Source organism: Marmota marmota, unplaced genomic scaffold (genome assembly GCF_001458135.2).
Source record: "Marmota marmota marmota unplaced genomic scaffold, marMar, whole genome shotgun sequence".
Lineage (NCBI taxonomy): Eukaryota > Metazoa > Chordata > Mammalia > Rodentia > Sciuridae > Marmota > Marmota marmota.
The window spans coordinates 494,365-516,666 of record NW_026000075.1 but is presented as its reverse complement, the minus strand read 5'-3'; the positions used below and the strand labels follow the sequence as shown (position 1 = coordinate 516,666).

Genomic DNA, 22,302 nt, shown 5'->3' with positions numbered 1-22,302 from the left:
GGAAAGGTGTGATAGAAGTGCAGAGTATTACTATCAACACTGTAAATATTTTAACAACAACCGAAGTGCCTTGATAAGGTAGAGCACAGATGCACATTTCAACTTGTATTATTCTTAAGAGAACTAGTTAAGGGTTAAGAAGAGTAAGTATATGGGAGTGAGGAGAGAAGGTGATCACAGAGGAAAAAAGAATGAGTTGGGCTGAGACCACCCTGCTCTGCTGCCCAGCAGAAGTGATGATACCCACACACACTGGGGCAGACGCCAGCCAGGAAGGCTTCCCTACAGCGCCAGCTACACATGCATATGACAACTGATTGGGGCAGATGGAGTAAGTCCAGACTCAGCCTTCATATAAGAGGCAAGCTGCCCTTGGGCATGTGGCTGTCCCATCAGCACACAGGCTCTAGTGACAGGCCAGCCTGGCAGTCGACTGGAGGCAACACAATCTGCTTGTGGTTGACAGGTGCCTGGGTGACACTGAAACAAGCTAGGGCTGGGGGGGGAGGGAGGGTAGAGAAGGCACAGGGTGATGCACGTCCAAGCAGGCGTTTTTACTACTCTGAGGACCTGGCATTTTTGCTGGCAAGAGTAACCAGTTAAACTGAATTTAGTCCATTCTCTTCAGTGCTTGCTAGCAATAACTGGCTTTAGAAATGAATAACTGCTAGTTGAGCATAAATGACATTCTAGGGACAATGCTAAAGGCAATAGCTATATTTTCTCATTAATTTCCCAGAACAATCTTGTGAGGTACATCTGCCACCTTAATTACACAGACAAAGCTCAGAGAGGTTAAATGACTTGCTGTAGGCAATATGAGTAGTAAGAGACAAAGCTAGGCTCTGACTGCAAAAAATTTAACTCCAAGGCATTGTTTTGACTACGATGCTATGTATTCTCCCCCAGGATTTTTTTTTTTAATCCTGGGGGAGAATACATAGCATTGTAGTCATGGATCAGCTGGTTGTAGTGACACATACCTATAATCCCAGCAGTTTGGAAGGCTTCAGCAGGAGGATTGCAAGTTTGAGGCCAGCCTCAGCAATTTAAGGAGACTCTGTCTCAAACAACCACCAGAAACTGGGCCCAGTGCTGCAGGCCTGTAATCCCAGCGATTTAGGAGGCTGAGGCAGGAAGATCATAAGTTCAAAGCCAGCCTCAACAATTTAGTGAGGCCCTAAGCAACTTAGATTCAGTCTCAAAATAAAAAAAAAAAATTTAAAAGGCTGGGAATGGGGTTCAGTGGTTAAGCACTGCTGGGTTCAATCCCTGGTACCAAAAACCAAAAACAAAAAAACAGAAAAACCAACCACCACTACCTACCATGGGGCTGGGGTGAAGCTCAGTGGTAGAGCATGTGCTTAGCATGTATGAGGGCCTGGGTTCCATCCCTAGAACACCAACAACAACAATAATAAAAGCAACAAGGCTCTGAAACTGTATTGTTCTCTTAGTTATGGTAGTCTTGAACAGATGCCCCCAAAATGTTATTGTCAGCGAAACGAGCAAACTGCTTTTTTCCAAGTGTATGACTCTATTTGGGGTCCTTAAATATTTTGTTTTTGTTTTTGTTGCTAGGGATGGAACCCAGGGCCTAGCCCATGGTAAACATGTGCTCTTCCATCTATTTACACCCAGCCCAGAAGAACTACTTTTAAATCAAGGAGATGGGCACCAAGGTTTGTCTTTCTCATCCCAGGTCTCCACATTGAGTGCCTCCTTTGAATGGCTTCCACTCCTTCTTCATGCTCCAATCTGAACTCCAGACTGTGCACATTAAACAACTTGGAAAATAGTTGTTTGAAAATCTCTAGTGGCTCTAACTGCCTCCAGAATAAAGTCTGGGACAGGGAAAAAACCCTTTTCCTGCTGGGCAGCTGCTTTCTCAGCCCCTCTCTGCCAAACCCATTGTGGTCTGGTCCATGTCAGATCACTCTGTGCCCCCAAACCATTGTGGCTTTCATGCCTTGTTGTTATTATTAGCTCTTGCTAGTCCCTCTGCCTGCCTCGGCCTGGGCTTGCCACCTTCTTTCTCCATCTGGCAAATGGCTAACCTCCAAATCCTGGTTCAAATGTCACCGCCTCTCCCAGCTTCCAGACCCAAAGTAGAATTACTGTACTCACTGGCCCCCCCACAGGACAAAGGCGGAGTTATCACTTGCTATCAATTATATTATATGTTTCTATATTTTGGGATCCGATTTCCCATTAGAGCAAGGACTATTTTTGTTTCCAGAGGTCCTGGTAGACAGCAAGTCTTCTGGAAGTGTCTGGAAAATAAACAGGCATTCATTTGATGGGAATTATGCTCACACAGCACCACAACTAGGGTGACCCTAAAGAATGAATTTCACCAATGTGGGGTAATCAGGCTAACTGGCTTCAATTCCTTCTTATCCACATATCCCATCACAGTTAGTCACTTAATGAATGGAGAGTTCCACCTGGTTCCACTGAAGGATCCAAATAGCATTCTTTGAAAGGTAGCAAGCAGCAACCAAAATTTCCATCAGAGCACCTTTGCTTATCCTTCTTATAGAGAAAACTTGGTGGCTGGAAGTGTAGCTCAGTAGAAGAGTGCCTGCTTTGCATGCAAAAGGCCCATGGTTTGATCTCCAGCATACAAACAAATAAACAAATAAATGTTGGAAAGCAGAAAAGTCTGTTGCTAAAAATAGTTTGAAAAGCCCTGGTTTAGATGTGCTAGTCCTTTAGTACCTCATGCTTAGGTATCTGTAAGAACTGTTTCCTAACTAGTTTTCCAGCCTCTAGTCTTCTCTTTCTCCATCCAGCTTGCATACTGATGTGAGATGAAATTTAAAAGAATATTTTATTTTAAAAATACCATTTGAGGGGCTGTGGCTGTGGCTCAGCGGTAGTGCACTTGCCTGGCAGGTGTGAGGCACTGGGTTCAATTCTCAGCACCACATATAAAAAAATAAAAAATAAATGTCTATCAATAACTAAAAAATATATATATCATTTGAATTATAAATGTTTATGTAACATGTTACAAAGCATCAATCTGTAACAACCAGTCACAGCCCAATTAGAGCATCAACAGTGGTTGTAAATACTACTAAACTCATCTATCCCAATGACTTGCCCATACCCAGCATTAATCACTAAAATCAACACCTAAAACTAATAGTTATTTTCCATTTAAAAATTTTAATTTGGGGCTGGGGATGTGGCTCAAGCGGTAGCGCGCTCGCCTGGCATGCGTGCGGCCCGGGTTCGATCCTCAGCACCACATACAAACAAAGATGTGTATGCCGAAAACTGAAAAATAAATAAATAAATATTAAAAAATTCTTCTCTCTCTCTTTAAAAAAAAATTTTAATTCGATTTTTAGAAAATTTAGTTTTATCACATGTATACATGAGCTAAACAGTAGATTGTCAGGTTGCTGACTCTGGAGGTTTGAACAGACAGTACTCTATTGTGTTTCTTGGAACATGCTTATCACAAAGCATTATGATTCCAACATTTATCCATGTTGACTATTAATCTGCTTATTTTATTGCTGAACAGCATCCAATGTGCGACTATCCTGTTTTCTGCCAACCAAGTCAGTTTCTAAAGCTTTATTTTTATAGATGTGAATATGAACTTTTTTTTCTTTCTTTCCAGTGCTGGGGTTAGAACCCAGTACCTTGCATGCGCTAGGCAAGTGCTCTACCACTGAGCTATATTCTGCCTACAAACATTCTTGGTGCACAAGTATATTTGGGCATTTCTAAAAGTGGGATGTTAACTATAGGATATGAAAATGTATAATCGTGTAAAATAATGTTAGTTTTCCTTGAAGGGCTCCAGTAGCCATACACTTTTTTCCCCAAAATGTCACTACTTTCCCTGCTAAAAAAATAATTGTGTATTCCCTATCAAAAACCAAAACATACCAAAACAAAAAACCCAAACCTGATGTTCCATGCCAGTTAATCTGGCCCCAACTAAAATTTTACTTTCTTTGGCACCCCTCCCCCTCCCTCCTCCCCCCCCTCCCTCCCCCTCCCCCCCAGAGGCACCTCCCACTCTGGTGCAGATCTACTCTGGCATGGAACACATCTTGCTAATTTTCAACAATGACACACGGCTCCTTATCATTGCTTATCTACAACTTCCACACCCTACTCCTGCCCCCTGGGTCCTCCATGAACCCTACCATGATCACATCTGTCCACAGAACTCTCTCACTCACACCAGCTCCTAAAATACCTACTTCCTACACCAGACAGGGCAGCAGCCTTGCCTCCACCCACATTTTGGGGATATCGAGTTTCAGGTTGCCTTGCTGGGGAGATGGACATTCTAACTAAGTTGTGTAACATTTATTTGAGTACTCAGCATTTCTAATTTTAGTATTTGGTACCTTTCTCCCCACAGTCTTGCTGACAGATTTGCTTCCATGGTACAGAGAAGATAGATTAATTTTGGAGTTGATGTTTTCCCACATAATATAACTTTTGACATGATTATGTTTTATTATATTTTTATTATGTTTTCCCAATTAAATTATAGGCATCTTAAAGGGAAGAAACTATCTTTGTATTTCTTTGGATTCTCCACAACATTTAACATGGTCTTACATGTTCAGCAAACACAATTCAATAGATATTTAACACTTCAATGAATATATCAAATTGCAGAAGGCTGCATGTTATTAGTAACATAAAATCTAGTCAAAAGGATAAAAATGAAATGGAAACTTTCTATTATTTTCATTAAGAAAAATGTTTCTCAAGAAAAAAGTATGCAGGGGTTGGGGCTGTAGCTCAGTGGCAGAGCATTTGCCTAGCATGTGTGAGGCATTGGGTTCAATCCTCAGCACCACATAAAAATAAACAAATAAAATAAAGGCATTCTGTCCTCCTATAACTACAACAACAACAAAACAAAACAGAACAAAACCCAAAATAAATAAATAAAAAATGAAAAAGAAGAAGAAGAAAGTATGCAGTACCTTGGCTTTCTGCTCTTATCCATTCTATAAAATTATGTTTTTCAAATCTACTCAAATTAAATATTAATAAATAATATAGTCTAGCATAGTACACATTTTTTTTTTACAAGCTGAGGAAAGGACAGTACAATAAAGGCAGAAGCGGTCTAGAGAGAAACTTTCTAATCACAAGGACTAGAAATAAATAACATTCATGTCTTTCAACTGCCTAATAAGTTACTATTTTCAATACAAAACCTTGGTTGAGTTTAGTTCTATGGCATCTGTCTCTAAAATATGTTCCTCTCAATTTTTATCACAATTATAACTGTGAAGCAATTCATTTAATTAAATGACCTTTTCTGTTTCAATCATTCTCTTTTGATCAAGGTGCCACTCCTCCTTCCTTAAAGATACTACATTGTATAAAATTTGAGGCAGAAACAAACAACACTGGCTTCCAGTAAAAACCTAGAATTCAATTTTATTAGTATGAAATTTTCTGAGATAATTTGTTGCATTTGTGACCCAAGAGCATGATTCTCAAATATGAAACATTTTAGCACAATCCCACAATCATTTATTTAGTAAAACTGTTTATGAGATCCAGGGAGGAACAGGAGGTGCTTTCTGTTTTTAGTACAGAAAAGATACTGCTCAGTTGACCATTTCTTTGATGGAATTTATACTGATTCCCTTTGATCAGATTCTTCTTCCTCAAACTCTACTAAAGGAGCATGTCTGTTGGCCTGAGTACCTTCATTGTAGAATACTTTCTTTATTGTGCCATCCTTTGGAGCTTTTATGGTATGCTGCAAAGACAAGACATGACAAACAATGGTTGCAGTACTAACAAGGACTGAATATATAACAAGTCAAAAAAGTCTGACAAAAATGAAAAATGTGAACAGTTGTTTTGAAATTGTGTAATACATATACAGTTACGAAAAATTATGCTATGAATGGATAATTATGAATGTAATGCACTCCACTATTGTCATATATGTAAGAAATAAATAAAAATAAATTTAAAAAATTAGAAAAGAGAAATTGTGTAATACAGAGAAAACACAGTTTTCTCTATTTTGATCTCCAGTCCTATCCCCTCTTCCTTTACTTTATTGATCTTCCTTCTGTTTATTTAAAATATTTTTAGTTGTATATGGACACAATACTTTTATTTTATTTATTTATTTTTATATTGTACTGAGGATTGAACCCAGTGCCTCACACATGTGAGGCAAGTGCTCTACCACTGAGCTACTTGTGCTATTTTTAATTTGTGCATCATAGTTATATAAAAAATTGGAAGGCACTGTTATCATATTCATACATGCACATAGCATAATTTGGCCAACTTCATTCCCCAGTTCTTTTCATTTACCTTCCCTCCTCCCTTGCCTTTCTTTGCTGGTTTTTACTCTACTGATCTTCTTTCTGTTTTTGTGAGATTCCCCCTTTTCTCTAGCTTCCACATAAGAGAGAAAATCTTTGTCCCTTGACTTTCTGAGCCTCACTTTTTCCACTTAGCATGAAAACCTTCTCAGGTGAATGTAATATTTGTTCAGGGATGAGAACCATTCACCTACAATTTCCAACTGTCTCAAAACCTAGACAGCTGATTTAACTTGGTGGAGGTTTTCACTTTGATACTAATGCTTGGCTTACTAAAAGTTTAGCCTTAGAAAATACTAATGGTTAACATTCAGCTGGGTTATTGCCTGATTCCAAGCTAATGATAACTCCATAATCAGAAAAGGACAGCTGCAATTTCACAAAATTAAAATGAAAATGTATTTACAAGAAGGATGGTTTAGTTCTGTTTCCTGAAATGAATGCTTAGCCAATCCATGGCTTTTGATATTTAAAATGATATTTACTCATAAAATAAGGCAAAAGAACAATTAGGTCTGAGAGTTTCCAATGTTTACTTGGCAACTGAACTCATGATTTCACATACCTCCATCTTCATGGCGATCATAACCATCAGAGAATCTCCAGCTTTTACTTTGTCACCAGCTTTTACAAAAACCTAGGAATTCAGAGTTACACATTTAATATTTAAAAACAGAAAGGTCCTTCATAGTCTCTATTTTTAATTTATTTTTTTATTTTTGGGTACCAGGGATTAAACTCAGGGGTGCTTAAGCACTGAGCCACATCCCCCCACCCTTTTTTATACTTTATTTAGAGACAGGGTCTCACTGAGTTGCTTAGGGCTTCACTAAGTTGCTAAGGCTGGCTTTGAACTTGTGTGTGATCCTTCTGCCCCAGCCTCCAGAGCCACTGGGATTACAGGAATGAGCTACCATACCTGGCTCCTTCCTTGTCTTTAGAGTTGGCATTTAAACATACAAAACAGAAATATGTGTCCATGTGGTGGTGTTGTCTTCCTAAGTCAAATGTCCTGGCATAAACTGGAGATTTTCAGGTCAATACAGCGTTGAGGCGCCGCAGCCAGGGGACAGCCCTGCAGCCACAATCCCTACCTCCCAAATCATCTAGTCTTGCTTAAGTCAGACACTTTACATATCTTGTTGTTCTTTAGTTTTTTAAATGAATGTACAATTGAGACACATCAATACAAGGAAGGACAAATACGTGTAAATGTCTCTATCACAGATAGGGATAGAGGGATAAATGAGGGTCTTGACTATTTTTTATTAATTTTGGGGTTGTCTAGGATAGCTGTTTCAAGTCCTCAGGGAGTACAGTGTAGTGGGTATGTAGATAACCCTCATTTGAGAGAATTAAATTTATTAGCAACCCTAGAAAAGTATTTCCACTTTCTCTTTTACATATTTAAATGAACTCAAGTATCCTATATGTCTCACTGACTTTTTGCTTAACAAGGTTACCAAAAAGTTCTTGGAAACAGTGAAGTTAGGTTCTAAAGTCACAAGGCAGAGCTAAATTATGAAAAGGAGGAAGTGCAATCAAAAGCTCCACAAATCATCCAACCCTGGGTGATGCTTTAGTACTGCCCAGTGAATCACTGTCTGGGGTTAGGGTTATGGGAAAAATGTCTATCTTTAATTATTATTATTTTTTGGTACCAGGGATTGAGCCCAGGGGATCTCAATTTCTCAGCCACCTCCCCAGCCCTCCTTATTTTTTGAGACAGGGCCTCACTAAGTTGCTGAGGATGGCCTCAAACTTGTGATCTTTCTACCTCAGTCTCTGGAGTTGCTGGGATTACAGGCACGGGCCACCATGCCTGGCTGTATTTCTAATTATTAATTTTTTTCTTGAGATAGGGTCTCACAGTGTTGTCAAGGCTGATCTTGAACTCCTGGGCTCCAGCAATCCTTATTACTCAGCCTCCTGAGTCACTAGGACTACAGATGCTGGCCATAGCACCTAACTGAAATGTCTATTTGTAAAGTAAGACTAGGGTGGGGGATGTAAGCTTAATAGTAGAGCACTTGCCAGGCATGCACAAGGCCCTAAGTTCAATCCTCAGCACTGCAAAAATAAATAACAATGACAAAAACAACAACGAAACACCATCACCAAAAAAAAAAAAAAAAAACCCACCAAAAAACCCTTAAAGACTAACTCTCTGCAGGGATGCTACACTGCAAGAGGCCTGTGGGAACCAAGACTGAACTGGCTAAAGGCAGATCTAGGTCTCTTAGATTAAAGCCCATTGGGAGCAAATATTCCCAGAGGACAACAGTGGGTAAGAATCACCCACATTGTTTAAATAGTTCTTTTCTTTTTTGGGTACCAAGAAAATACAGTTGAATTTTTATGACTTAAATGCATTTGGGAAAACTCTTTTGTATTCCAGTGTATAAAAGGAGACTACTGATCTACCACTGTTTGAAGTTATATCAGTCTCTGCTTTGGTCTGAATATTTGTGTCCCTGAAAATTCATATGCTGAAATCCTACCCCACAAGGTGACATTATTTGGAGTTGGGCCTCTGGGAGGTGATTATAAAGAATTATTGCCTCTTTTCTTTCTTTCTTCCTTCCTTCCTTCTTTCCTTCCTTCCTTCCTTTCTTTCATTTTCTTTTCTTTTCTTTTTTTTTTTTTTTATACTGGGGATTGAACCAATCTCTTCCACTGAGCTTCATTGTCAGTCTTTTTTTTTATTTTAGATAGGGTCTCATAAGTTGCTGAGGGCCTCATTAAGTTGCTGAGGCTGGCTTTGAACTTGTGATCCTTCTGTCTCAGCCGCCTTGTGCCCATGTGTCAATTCATGACAAAATTATTTGCTGTTAAATTTAACATTAAAGCCCAGCCTTTTCAGATAATGCTTGGTGAATGTTCCATTTTAATCACAATTTGAATTATTCATACACTTTTACTTATTGAACCCAGGGCCCTGAGCTACACACCCAAATTATTTGTACTTTGATATAAATTCCCACCTTTAAAAACAGCAGCAGTAGGGCTAGAGGCACCACACACACACACACACACACACACACACAAAAGCCATGCATGGTGGGGCACATGTGTAATTCCAGTGGCTGAGGAGGCAAAGGCAGGAGGATCACGAGTTCAAAGCTAGCCTAGCAAAAGCGAGGTGCTAAGCAACTCAGTGAGACCCTGTCTCTAAATAAAATACAAAATAGGCTGGGGATGTGGCAGAGTGGCAGAGTGTCTCTGAGTACCTGGTACCAAACCAAAACAAAACACAGCAGCAGTCTTGGGCTGGAATGTAGCTCAAAGTTAGAGGAGGTGTTTGGCATATACAATGCTCAGTAGGGCATTCACTTAGCATGTGTGAGGCACATGGGTTCAATCCTAAACACTATATAAAAATAAATAAATAAAATAAAGGTATTTTGTCTATCTGTAACTAAAAAAACATTAAAATCAAACAGTAGTCTTTATCATAAATTAGATAAATAGATATTTTCAACTAAGATTGAAATACAGAACTTGAATCTTAGTTTCTTGAACAAATGCTTTCCAATAAGCATGATTTACAGAGGGAAAAGAATATATATGATGAAGTTCAAAAAGGCAGTAACAAGGCCTACAGATGCCATGTGATTACCTTTTCAATGGTTCCAGTCATAGGAGCTATGGTACCTCCCTGAATTCCTTCTGAGCTTGCTGAAGACAAATATTTGGGTATTGGAATGCCGATCTCAATACTTCCTTCCTATAAAAAGAAAATGATCTAAAAATGAAATCAATATCCTATCACTGTGTTTTACTAATAAACCTGAGGTTAAGATGGTTTTCAAATTATTTGTTAACTGTTAGTCATCACTCATTTCTTACAGTGGGTTCTAATCAGAACACTGGGTTCTAATCTAGCTTTGTGACCTTGAGCAAATCACTAAACTTTTCTTGGTGTTGGTTTCCCATTATGAAGGAGTAATGGCATACACATCTCACTAGGAATTAAAGAATTAAAGCATGTAACTGTGGGTAACAGCCACTATCTGGAAACGACTTTTAGGAGGACCATCACAATCAAGTGCTTAATCTATCCCAGGAACTTCACACACACACACACACACACACACACACACACACGTGTGTGTGTGTGTATAATCTATACATATATATGTAAATTATGTTATTAATCATCACAACAACTCTACAAGGGAAATAATGATGCTCCTATTCATAGATTCATATATGGGGAACTGAAGTCCAGTTTAACTGTGCAAGGTCATATAGCTGCTAAGATACAGGGCCAGATTTTGAACCAAAGCAGCCTCACATTCCAGAACTCTTGTTCTCCATTACTCCATGTTCTGCCTTTACCATTGTATTTTAATAGTCAACTATGGAAAGGAGTGCCTGGGAAAGTGAGATCAACCTTGACTCCATGTATGTAAGTTTAATAACTATAGACTACTGAAGTCATCTCATCACCAAGGACTGTGATCTATAAGAGGGTTCCCAAATGTGAGGAGACTCCAAAAAGGCCAGAGTACATCTGATCATGCATTCCCCTTCTGCCCAGACAGGGGGATAGGGACTCATCAGGTAGCAGCCTCCCAAACAAGACCATGCACAGCCTGCAAGAGATCCCCACTAACCCCACTTGCCTTCCTACTGCCCTCAGCCCAGTGGACTCTTCTCCCAGTGGTCTCGTCCTCCAAAATCCCGAGAATTCCCAGTGTCAGAAGGATAATGGCTGGGGAAGCCCTATAAGAACACTGCCCACTGACCAGGGGAGACTCACAAGGAGTGTGCAAGTCTTATTTTAGAATTCAAGGAAGAGAATGATTATGCATTGAATATTGAGAACCTATGTGAATAAAAGAGTGAACAGAGAACTTAGAGAAGGTTAGAATGTGGCAAAGAGACACATTTGGAGAGGGAAACTGAGGGAAAAATGATCACCATGGTGGCTAAAGGAAGTGGAATCTTTTTGATATTTCAGTGAAATGCCTCTGGTCAAACAATTCTGTTCCAGACCCTAAGGGTGATATTATAAAAAGAAACATTACCATGGAAAATAGGTAAACAGTGTTTTCCAGGATAATTAGCTTAGTTTTAGTAGCAACTCCATTAACAAAACATTTCAGGTAAGTGCAGTCTCCCTCACTATAAAGATCACCAGTGACTTGGAAAGTTTTATCTTCAATCTGGAAAAAAATAGAAAAATACAATCTTTGAAGTAAGTGAACAACTCTACAGAGTTAATAGAATCAAAATACTTAGAAACAGCAGTGAGATAATTAAAAGAAAAAAAAGGTTATACAAAGCATAACACCATTGATAAAGTTTCATTTAAGAACAGAAAGAATAGCAATAAAAATATAAATCAAATTAAGCAAAATTATTGAAATTCATTTGGGTATATTACATGTTAGTATTCATTTCTGAGTACCTGAGTTTAAAGTCAAATTTATTTTTCCTATGCCAGTGTCAGTAATAGGAAAAGCTAGAACTACATAATTAGATGGTATTTCTTTCATTTCATCAACATGTAGATCCAATTCATGAGCCTTAGTTATGATTTAAGATGACAAATTAGCAGAAGATTGACCACAATTTTCTCACTTTAAGAGACTATGTGCCAAAGAACAGATTTCAAATGTAATGTTTCAAGGAAGCTGACAAAAAGAACATGAATATTTGTTTAAAAGAATATCTTCTCACATAGACACTCAAGAGAAAAAATTTTTATGCATAGAAAATTCACTTAAATCTCTGTACTTTTCATTTCAGTTCCCATGATGTTAGTGTAGAAATCCTATGGCTATTCTTTTCAAACATATTACGTGGGCTAAGGTGAAATAGGTCATATTGCCATATTTATACATTGGTTCTCATCTATCCTAAGTTAAATATGACATTTTAGTCTGCTTTGTAACCTTCTAAAACAGCAATTTGAATGTTTGACAAATTCTCACGATGTAAAGGTTAGATTGGAAACAGTTTTGTTTAAAGATTCACAAAAGCACATTCTAAATTTGTGGATTTAGTTTCATGAACTGAGATAGAGCAAATTGGCAATTACTAGTTACCAAGGGATAAGAGAGGTCCCCAAACCAGAAGTACCAATATGAGTTACAATTCTCATGTACTAAAGTAGGTAGACTTCTCGTGGTGGTCTGGATCTCAGAGAAAGAAAACCAGTATATCTCAAAATGTTGGGAAGTCTGACACATATTGATAAATCCATTTTGCAGGATTTGAAATCTCTTAGCTAATATTAAAAATGATCTACTCTGTCCCTGAATTTGTACCTTATTATAGGAATTTGTTTGAATTCCTACATTTTTCAACCTTTCTAGCATTTAATTTTGTCAGTGTAATGGACTTGTTATTATTGATTGAACCCAGGGGTGCTTAACCACTTAGCCACATCCCCAGCCCTTTTAAAAATATTTTATTTGAGACAGGGTCTTACTGAGTTACATAGAGCCTTACTAAGTTGCTGAGTCTGGCTTTGAACTCACAATTATCCTGCCTCAGCCTCCCAAGCCGCTGGGATTACAGGTGTGCGTCATTGTGCCCGGTGTAATGGACTTATTTTAATTGAGGGCTGTCATAAACTTTACATTGGAGGTACTAAAGTAGATCCCTTGGGGTTCCCAACACCCATCTGGGGGGGCATGAAGTCAAACTATTTTCATAATAAGACTAAGATATCATTTCCCTGTTTTACCCTCATCCTTTCATGAGTACACAGGGGAATTTTCCAGGAGCAATAAAAATATAAATCAAATTATGCGATACTATCTTTCTGATGGCTAATGGAATGTGTTCTTGGATAATCATAGGTTTTAAAGTTCTGTTTGGTCTATAATGCAATAGTAACAAAACAAAAACTGGATTAAAAAATAGGCAAAGAACCTGAATAGACATTTCTCCCAAGAATATTTATAAATGGCCAATAAGCATATAAAAAAGCTGCTCAGGTTGGGGTGTAGCTTGGTGATAAAGCACTTGCCCAACATGTATGAATTTGATTCTAGTACCCACTGCCACACACAAAGTTTCAATATTCTTAGACATTATGGAGATGCAAATTAAAAGTCAAAATGAGATACCACTTCATACCCATTAGGATGGCTATTATTAAAAAAAACGATGCATGATAACAAAAATAAAACAAAAAAATTTAACAAGTAATAGTCAGGATGTGGAGAAGGAATCCTTGTGCACTGCTGGTCAGAATGCAAAATGGTAAGAGTTGTTAAAGAAAACAATATGGCTATCTCTCAAAACATGAAAAATAGAATTACTAGCTGGCTTCAGTGACACAGGTCTCTAATTCTAGCTACCCAGAAGGCTGAGGCAGGAGGATCACAAGTTTGAGGTTAGCCTGGGCAACTAAGCAAGACCCTGTCTTAACAATTGATTGAAGACTACTTTAAAATGGTTGGGATACAGAATCTAGAATATTTGAGTCCCCAGCACTTAAAAGAAAAAAAAAAAAAGGTAGAACTTGTTCTTGGGAGTGAGGGGAAAAGGGAATGGAGTTAATATTGTTTAATGGCTACAGAATTTCAGTTTTGCAAGATAAAATAAGTTTTGGGCTGGGGTTGTAGCTCAGTGGTAGAGCGCTTGCCTGGCACATGTGAGGCACTGGATTCGATCCTCAGCACCACGTAAAAATAAATAAAGGCATCGTGTCCACTTATACAACTAAAAAAATATTTAAAAAAATAAGTTTTGGAGTTGAATGGTTGTACAACTATGTTAATATATTTTAATGCCATTGGGCTGTACGCTTAAAAATGACTAAATGGTAAATTTTGTTATGAGCATTTTACCATAATTAAAAAATAAAAAGGGCTGGGGATGTGGCTCAAGCGGTAGTGGGCTCGCCTGGCATGCGTGCGGCCCGGGTTCAATCCTCAGAACCACATACAAACAAAGATGTTGTGTCCGCCGAAAACTAAAAAATAAATATTAAAATTAAAAAAAAATAAAATAAAAATAAAAATTTCCCAGTTAAAATTTCTAGATGGTAAATTTTGGTATAGATGTGACTACCATAAACAAAAGATCTTTTGGGGAGGTGTCTCAATAATTTTTCAGAGTGTATAGGGTTTCTGACACCAAAAACTTGAGAACTGCTGATTTTGAGGCAAACACATACATAACTTTAGGGCTTGCTAGGTGTCTGATTCAAGGCTATTACTTCTTGCCAAGTTTTTATTCTTAAGGAAACCATGGCCAAACTGAGCAAACAAAGAGTTAGAAACTATATATGGGGTAATTTCTCCAAACTGGTCTGAAATAAAAGCACATAACATTCTTCTAACTACAGTTACAATAGTCAAAGGCTTAAGAGAAATTGGAGATTAAAAAAAAACAAAAAAAAACACTCGTTCAGTAGGAGAGAAGCCAGAGTTAGCTCTGAACTGTAGAATAAAACCTGATTAAAGCTTACCTGCATGCCATATGACCCATCATGGTTATATGTTACAGCTATTGCTACATCTTTATGGAAAAGGGGGAAAATTAAAGAAAAATTAGAAGACATTCACTTATTCAATAACTGAGATGCCAAAATCTCATTTTCAATCTTAAGATAACCAGCTGTTCACAAAGGATCATCATCTTTTAACTCCCTGGAAATAAAGGCTTTTTCTTAGAAAAGCATCTGGCAGGCAGGTTTCAATGAAGTTCAACCTCAAACTTTTCTTTTTTAAAAATTCAGTTTTAGATATTTTTAAAGTTGTAGAATATTTTCTATATTTGCCCTACAATGAAAAGTCTGCAGTGTCATAGCAGAGAATACAATGAATTGATAAATAGAAGTTCTAGTTTAAGACCCAAATTTCTGATTTCCTCTGTGGTCCTAACTTGAGTCACTAAATCCCTGAGCCTTTTTTTTTCTGAGCTACTTAGTGAGTATGAGAATGTAACGATTACATAAGTGAGAGAGTGCTTTATAAACAGTAATAGACTATACAAATATACGAAATCATTCATATTATTACATGAATATGGAATTGATTGAAGACTACTCTAGGAGTTGGAAATCAAGTTTTGTAGAAGCTCAGGGGTAGCATGCATGCTTAACATACACAAAGCCCAGGGTCTGAGCCTTAGCACCAGGAAAAAAAAAAAAAGTATCATGGAGCAGAGCATATAGGTCACAGTAATTTCATTACCTCCTGATACTTCAACCATCACTTTCATGCTGCCAGCTCAAATCTGTTTCTAGCCCTGACTTTCCTTCCTCTCTAGAACTCTGATTAGTTAACTGCCAGCTGGATGCCACACTGGCATATTAAAACCATCATGCTGGGTCCAACAAATCATTGTCCCCTCCTGGCCTGTGAGCTCCATGACTAGCACCACTTTTCTTCTTGTCATCTGTACTTACAACCTGTCATCCTTGCCTCATCTTTCTTTGGGCTTTCTACCTCCAGCAGTCCCCATATGGCTACCAAATTCTTTCCTCTACGTACCTGTCCTGTGCATGCTTGCCTTTCCATTCCCATTGCTCTACCTTGACCCAGGCCAGGCTGAATGGTCTGAATGGCTCTGAGGAGATCCTCCAGGATTTTCCTGCTTCCTATCTCAATCCTTCCAGCTTATGCTTCCTAGCTTGTCCCCAGTGCACTCAAAACACTTGGCCCGGTTTGACGGCTCCAACTTCTCAGCTTTATTTGCTACCTCTCCTCCGCACACACAGATTTCTGCTCAAAAAATAAATGGGGAAATGGGCCAATACTCCTCATCTGTGCCTCTGCTCATGGCTCCTCCTTCACCATGTTGCTGTTCCCAGCCACAATAAAACCCCATGCCTGCTTTCTTCACTCCATGCTCACTGTCCTTGGGAAGTCTGCCTGGCAGGATAAACTCTCTCCTCTAAACATTTATATTTCTGCATATAATGATTCTCCCCTCATCCTGATTTATAATAAAAGTGAGTTTTCTCTTCATGAGTTGTTTCAAAAACAAAAACAAAAACAAAAAACAACTTAGTAATAAAAGCATTCACAAAAGTCAAATACTAATACACAAAAACTCCAGGGTCTGCAATGTTAACCATACCCCATCCATCTTCCCAATACATTTCCAAACGGTGAATTCTTTTTATTTAAAAAAATTTTTTTTTTAGTTGTAGATAGACATAATACCTTTTTATTTATTTATTTCATATGGTGCTGAGAATTAAACCCAGTGCCTCACGCTGAGTGCTAGACAAGCGCCCTACCACTGAGCCACAACCCCAGCCCCATGGTGAATTTTTTGATAGAAAAAAGTGCACAAAGATATTTTTTCCCTCTTCTCCACTTCACTCAGCATATCTATTTCTTCAAAGATTTTTGTACTGGGTGTATGAAAATTCTCCACCCCCATTTTGTCAACATGCTTTAACTTTCTTAGAAGAAAATGCCCTGAATTACACCCAATCAATGTTCTTTCAATTTATAAAATATGAAAAGCAGTTTTAACTGACACAAATGCCAGTAGAATCATAGAAAAGACACTGCCATTGATTCTAAATTCTTTTATAGCATTATAAAGTGATTAAACTTGTTTCTCTCTCCCTTACATATTTCTTGTCACTCACCAGAGAAACTTAACACCCTCATACATTTAATAAGATATGGAGATCTAGCATGGCATGAGGCAAGTATGCATATGTTCAGTTTCTTTTTCTTTTTTTTTTGAGAGAGAGAGAGAGAGAGAATTTTAATATTCTTTTTTTTAGTTCTTGGCAGACACAACATCTTTGTTTGTATGTGGTGCTGAGGATCGAACCCGGGCCGCACACATGCCAGGCGAGCGCGCTACCGCTTGAGCCACATCCCCGGCCCCATATGTTCTGTTTCAAGTGCTGGCTCCACCAGTTACTTTCAGTGTCACTTTTGAAAGATTACTTATCTCTCTATGCTCTGGCCTTGGCTCAAAGAGATCAGTAATTTACAAAGTTGACATTAATAACACTGATCTCACTGGCCTGTTCTGAAAATGTAAATGAAATAATCTTTGGAAAGTGTTTAACAAAGTATCTAACAAACACCAAATAATCAATATATCCTAGCTGTTATTATCATTGAGGGTTGGGCATGGTTCGGTAAAACATGGCTAAAAGTAACAAAGTAAGAAAAAATTTCAAGCCTTGAATACAGTATTTGAAATACTTGGTTATTCTCACTGAGATCATGAAAAGTTGATTCTACTTTTGATTTTTAAATGCTTTGGGGCTCTTAGGGCACTTTTGATGTATTTTCCTATGGTCACAGCTGATTAGCATTTTTCAGAGATTCACCATAACTTTCTTTTCTTTTTTTAGTACTGGGGATTAAACCTAGGGGAATAAACACTGAACTATGTTGTCTGCCAGTTTAATTTTTTATTTTGAGACAGTGTCTTACTAAGTTGCTGAGGACCTTGCTAAATTGCTGAGGCTTGCCTGAAACTTTTGATCCTCCTGCCTCCCAAGTCTCCGGGATTACAGGCATGTGCTACTGTGCCTGGCTCACCATAACATTTCTAAAAGCTACTACACTCAGACCTGGATTCTTTTTGTAGAATACTGCCAAAGGGTGTAGTGAACAGGAGTCATATTAGCTTTTCAATTATGTATGCATTATTTTAACATGAAACTTTTTTTAATTCTAAAAAATTCAGCATAATTTAAAACACTACTTATTGCTTAAATAAAGATTCCAGCCAAATAACAATTGGTTGATCTACTAAATTACAATCCCACACACAATTCTTCTGTTTAATTGAGGTTTAATTGAAATTTTACTGCTTCTGATACTTCCATTCAGCATATAGGATTCTAGAGACAGATATTTCCCAAGTTTGGGGGCTGCTTTTTTAGAATGAAATGAGTAAACACACATTAGCATAAAATGGAGAGGGAAATCATATGCACAATGCTACTATGTAAAAGATATTTCCAAACTTTCCTTATGATAGCTTAAAAATATACTGATGCATTTAAGGTAATGCACATGATAAGAAAATAGCTAAAGATTTGTAACCCAAGTAGTTTCTGTGAATGAGGAATTTGTTACTAAGTGAGTGAATGTCTAGAGTTGAAGTAGAAAAGATCCTACTCTGCTTAGAAAAAGAGGGAGTAACAATCAGTAGGCAAGAGGATTTGGCTCCACCTTGTACATAGATTTTTTTTAAAGGGAGCTCTCATAGTTCAGGGATACCTCACAAGGACATCAGATGACTGCACCCATCTGGCTTCCCATGCAAACTGTCCTACAGAAGAAGGGATATGGTCACCAGCCATCACAGGATACTGATCCCTCTGGTATGTGACCCTGGGTATAAATTTATTAACTATCTTCTGGCTTAGGTATCAGCCTCTTCTGACTTCAGTTAAAATAAACCAGTCCTTACTCTGAACCTATTCAAATTAGTTTGTAATAAAATTGTTCTCCATTGGAAAAATCATGAGAGTCAATATCAGAAAGAGTGGGCAGTCAATAATGCTGTGCCACCTATTATCCTTGAGTAAGTGACTTCACCTCTGTGCCTCAGTTTCATCATCTGTAGGTGGGAGTAATACTGACTCCCCCTCATTAAGTTGTTGTGAAGACAAAATCTCACACGTGATAAGGCACATAATAAATTATAGCTCTTTAGCAATCCACTTCTACCTCAAACATCCAAAACATTGCCTGAGCAATGGGTAATCCTCCCTCTCTGACACAGTTTTAGATATTGTTTTTCTTATTTTTAAAAATAATACACTTTTACTGAAAAGCAAAAAAGTACAAGGAATTGGGGAAAAATCCTATCATCCTATGATAAACTTGCCAACATTTTGGTATATTTTATCTCAGTTGTTTTGCTGTGTATGTTTTATGACATATTTTAGAATATTTACAAACATAGAAAAGTGTAAAGAAAAATAAGAATCATCAATTGCACCACCAACAACCAATCAATTCTAATTTTGGCATATTCCCTTCCATTATTAGGGCAGGTATTTTATCTTTTTTTAAGAGAGAGAGAGAGAGAGAGAGAGAGAGAGAGAGAGAGAGAGAGAGAGAGAATTTTTTAATATTTATTTTTTAGTTTTCGGCGGACACAACATCTTTGTTTGTATGTGGTGCTGAGGATCGAACCCAGGCCGCACGCATGCCAGGTGAGTGCGCTACCGCTTGAGCCACATCCCCAGCCCAGGGGCAGGTATTTTAAAAAATGTAATTGATTGGTCATGACCAGGCTGAACTGTCTTTTTTAGTTTAATGTGATATATTTCTATGACTCATATTTCTCTTTTAATAAGGTATTTCTTACCTTTTTTACCATCTCTAAGAGTCATGTTTCTGGTGTATGAGATGTTAAGCCTTCTTCCATTGCTGAATGAAAATGGAGAGAGTTGATCTAGAAAAAAATTAAAATTCCAAACAAATTTTAAAATATCAAGCTTACTTAATTTACCTTACAAAAGAACATAAACCACAGGTCCTAAACTGTTGAATCAGTTATTTACTTTGTTCTTTTTATTGTTTTAAATTTAAATTAGGTACTTCCAGTTCTGTCATATATTCATTTATTTGTATTTATATACCCATTTATATCTTAGAAAATTTGATACAAGAAATCCAAGCTTCTCTGGGAGAATCAGAATATTTGCAACCTAAACTCTCATTCTCTGGTGGCATAAACTGCAGTGGCCACTCCCTTTTGACAGGGCAAATGCATGCCAGGTCACCAAAATCTTTATCACTCACTATTTTTCTTTCACCTGGTCTCTTTCACAGTTCTACTTTACTGATATAGCACTTACAGGTGTTTGGGGGTACATTCTCTGTTGGACAAAGTAGCTTAATTAAATTGAAGTCATTATATTTAGAAGCATATATCTGTACCAGTTATAAATTTAAAAAAGAAAGCAAGAGGACACTCCATTCTAACAATGTTAAGTTCAGGCTCAGTAATTTCACATGGGGCACATTTAGATGCATTTGCATTTAATAATAAATGAACAGAGTAAAAATCTAAAGCAGAGCTGTACATTTTTTTTAATATTTATTTTTTAGTTGTAGTTTGATACAATACCTTTATTTTATTTATTTATTTTTATATGGTGCTGAGGATCAAATCCAAAGCCTTGCACTTGCTAAGGCAAGTGCTCTACTGCTGAGCCACAATCCCAGCCCTAGAGCTATAATTTTAAGCCTTCAAAATAACTGTCTTGAATGCTGGGCACAGTGGCACATGCCTGCAATTCCAGCAACTTGAGAAGCTGAGGCAGGAGGATTGCAAGTTTAAAGCTAGCCTCAGCAACTTAGTGAGACCCTGTCTCAAATTAAAAAGTTAAAAAAGCTAGGGATATGGTTCAGTGGTTAAGCACCCCTAGGTTCAATCTCTGGTACTAGGGGGAAAAAATTAAAAATAAATAAATAAAATAAAACTATTTTGAATCAATCTAGAAATTAAAGATCTTCAAAAAAGGATCTTATAAAAAGATAGGCATATATAATACTCCTAATAAGAAAAGATAAATAGGTTAGATTTAAAAAAATTTTTTTAAATAGAGACAGAGTGAACAACAGAACAGTAGTGAACAACAGAAGTCTCAGGCTTCAGGAAGAGGTAAAGAAAGAAGTAGAATCAAAGAGCATTCTGTTATCACGTATAACTGATTAGAACACATAAATGAAAAATTTAAAAGAAAGAAAGAAGTAGTGTTTGAAAAGAGACCCATTTCTACAAGGTTAGGGGATTAGTTAGGCTACACTTAGCGGATGAAAATGTGTTTATGGGTTCATCCATGATCTGTGCAGAGCTCTCCTTCACACTAAAGAAGACATCTGCAGGGAATGGTACCAGTCACTGAGAGGAGAAAAGGGAGGCAAGAGTGACATACAAAAAAGGAAGTGTACCCAGCGATGATTCATAAAGTGTTTCAGGCAGAGGAAAGAAAAACGCATTCTGTACCTTGTGTCTGGAGTTTGAAAGCATCGGTCATAGCTTTCTCTTTGAGGATGAGACCCAGAGCTGCCTGGCATAAATATTCTTTGGCTACAGCCCTCTGACTGGGCAGCAGTTCTTTGTGGTGTTGAGGGATGAAGTCAGTGTGCACATTCCCGGCTTCAAACTCCGGATGGCCAGACAGGCGCAATAGGAAGTCGATATTGGTACATAATCCCACGATCTAGGAAGAGAATAAAGCCCAGGTCCTACTGAGTGGGGGAAACAATCCAGTTGGAAAAGCATCTTTTTTTGTTCCCCCTAAATATTTTCTACTGTGGACAACCCTTAGAAAAAAGGAAAAACCTATGACGGTATCATGGTAAAATGTACTATCATCACATCTACCACTATATATCTGAATTTCACACTTAAAGCTACATTTTATTTTTTTTTTAAAGCTACATTTTAATAAGATAAAGGAGATGGCAACGGTGTTACAGTAGGTAGTGTAGAGACATTTAATTGACTCAGATTAGGAAACAGGTAAAAGTTAAGAAACAGCCCAGGACAGTGGTGCATACCTATAATACCAGCAGCTCAAGAGGCTGAGGCAGGAGGATCATGAGTTCGAAGCCAGCCTCAGCAACCTAGGGAGACCATAAGCAACTTAGCAAAACCCTGTCTCTAAATAAAATATAAAAAGGGGTTAAGGATATTGCCCAGTGGTTAAGCACCCCTGAATTCAATCCTCAGTACCAAAAAAAAAAAAAAAAGTTAAGAAACATAAATAAAATTTATTTGCAAGATACTGAAGAATGGTTGCACATTAACACTTCCACAAAATAAAATGACTGCAAACATCAGGCAGGATTGCTACATTGGGGAGGGAATAGGATTCAATGGCCTCAAGGGAACTTCTTTCCAACCTGAGAATACAAATTTTACACATTGATTTTAAAAAGACATAAAATTAACCCAAATCTACCAAATAAAGAGGATCAGAGATTAAACTAGCTGTATGAGTCTTGAGTGCATTCATTCATTCATTCATTCATTCATC

General features: G+C 37.7%; 1 protein-coding gene across 1 annotated transcript in view; it reads right to left on the bottom strand.

Annotated features, from left to right (window-relative positions):
• Nucleotides 1-5,407: 5,407 nt before the first annotated feature.
• Nucleotides 5,408-22,302, bottom strand: part of Mccc1 (methylcrotonyl-CoA carboxylase subunit 1) — a 55,986-nt gene continuing 39,091 nt past the window's right edge. The window contains exons 13-19 of the mRNA XM_015494219.2: nt 21,267-21,483; nt 19,620-19,706; nt 14,779-14,828; nt 11,378-11,515; nt 9,964-10,071; nt 6,910-6,981; nt 5,408-5,761 (exon numbers count right to left, since the gene is read on the bottom strand). Of these exons, the coding sequence (XP_015349705.1) occupies nt 5,633-5,761; nt 6,910-6,981; nt 9,964-10,071; nt 11,378-11,515; nt 14,779-14,828; nt 19,620-19,706; nt 21,267-21,483 (801 nt within the window). The 3' untranslated portion in view covers nt 5,408-5,632. The remainder of the gene's footprint in view (nt 5,762-6,909; nt 6,982-9,963; nt 10,072-11,377; nt 11,516-14,778; nt 14,829-19,619; nt 19,707-21,266; nt 21,484-22,302) is intronic.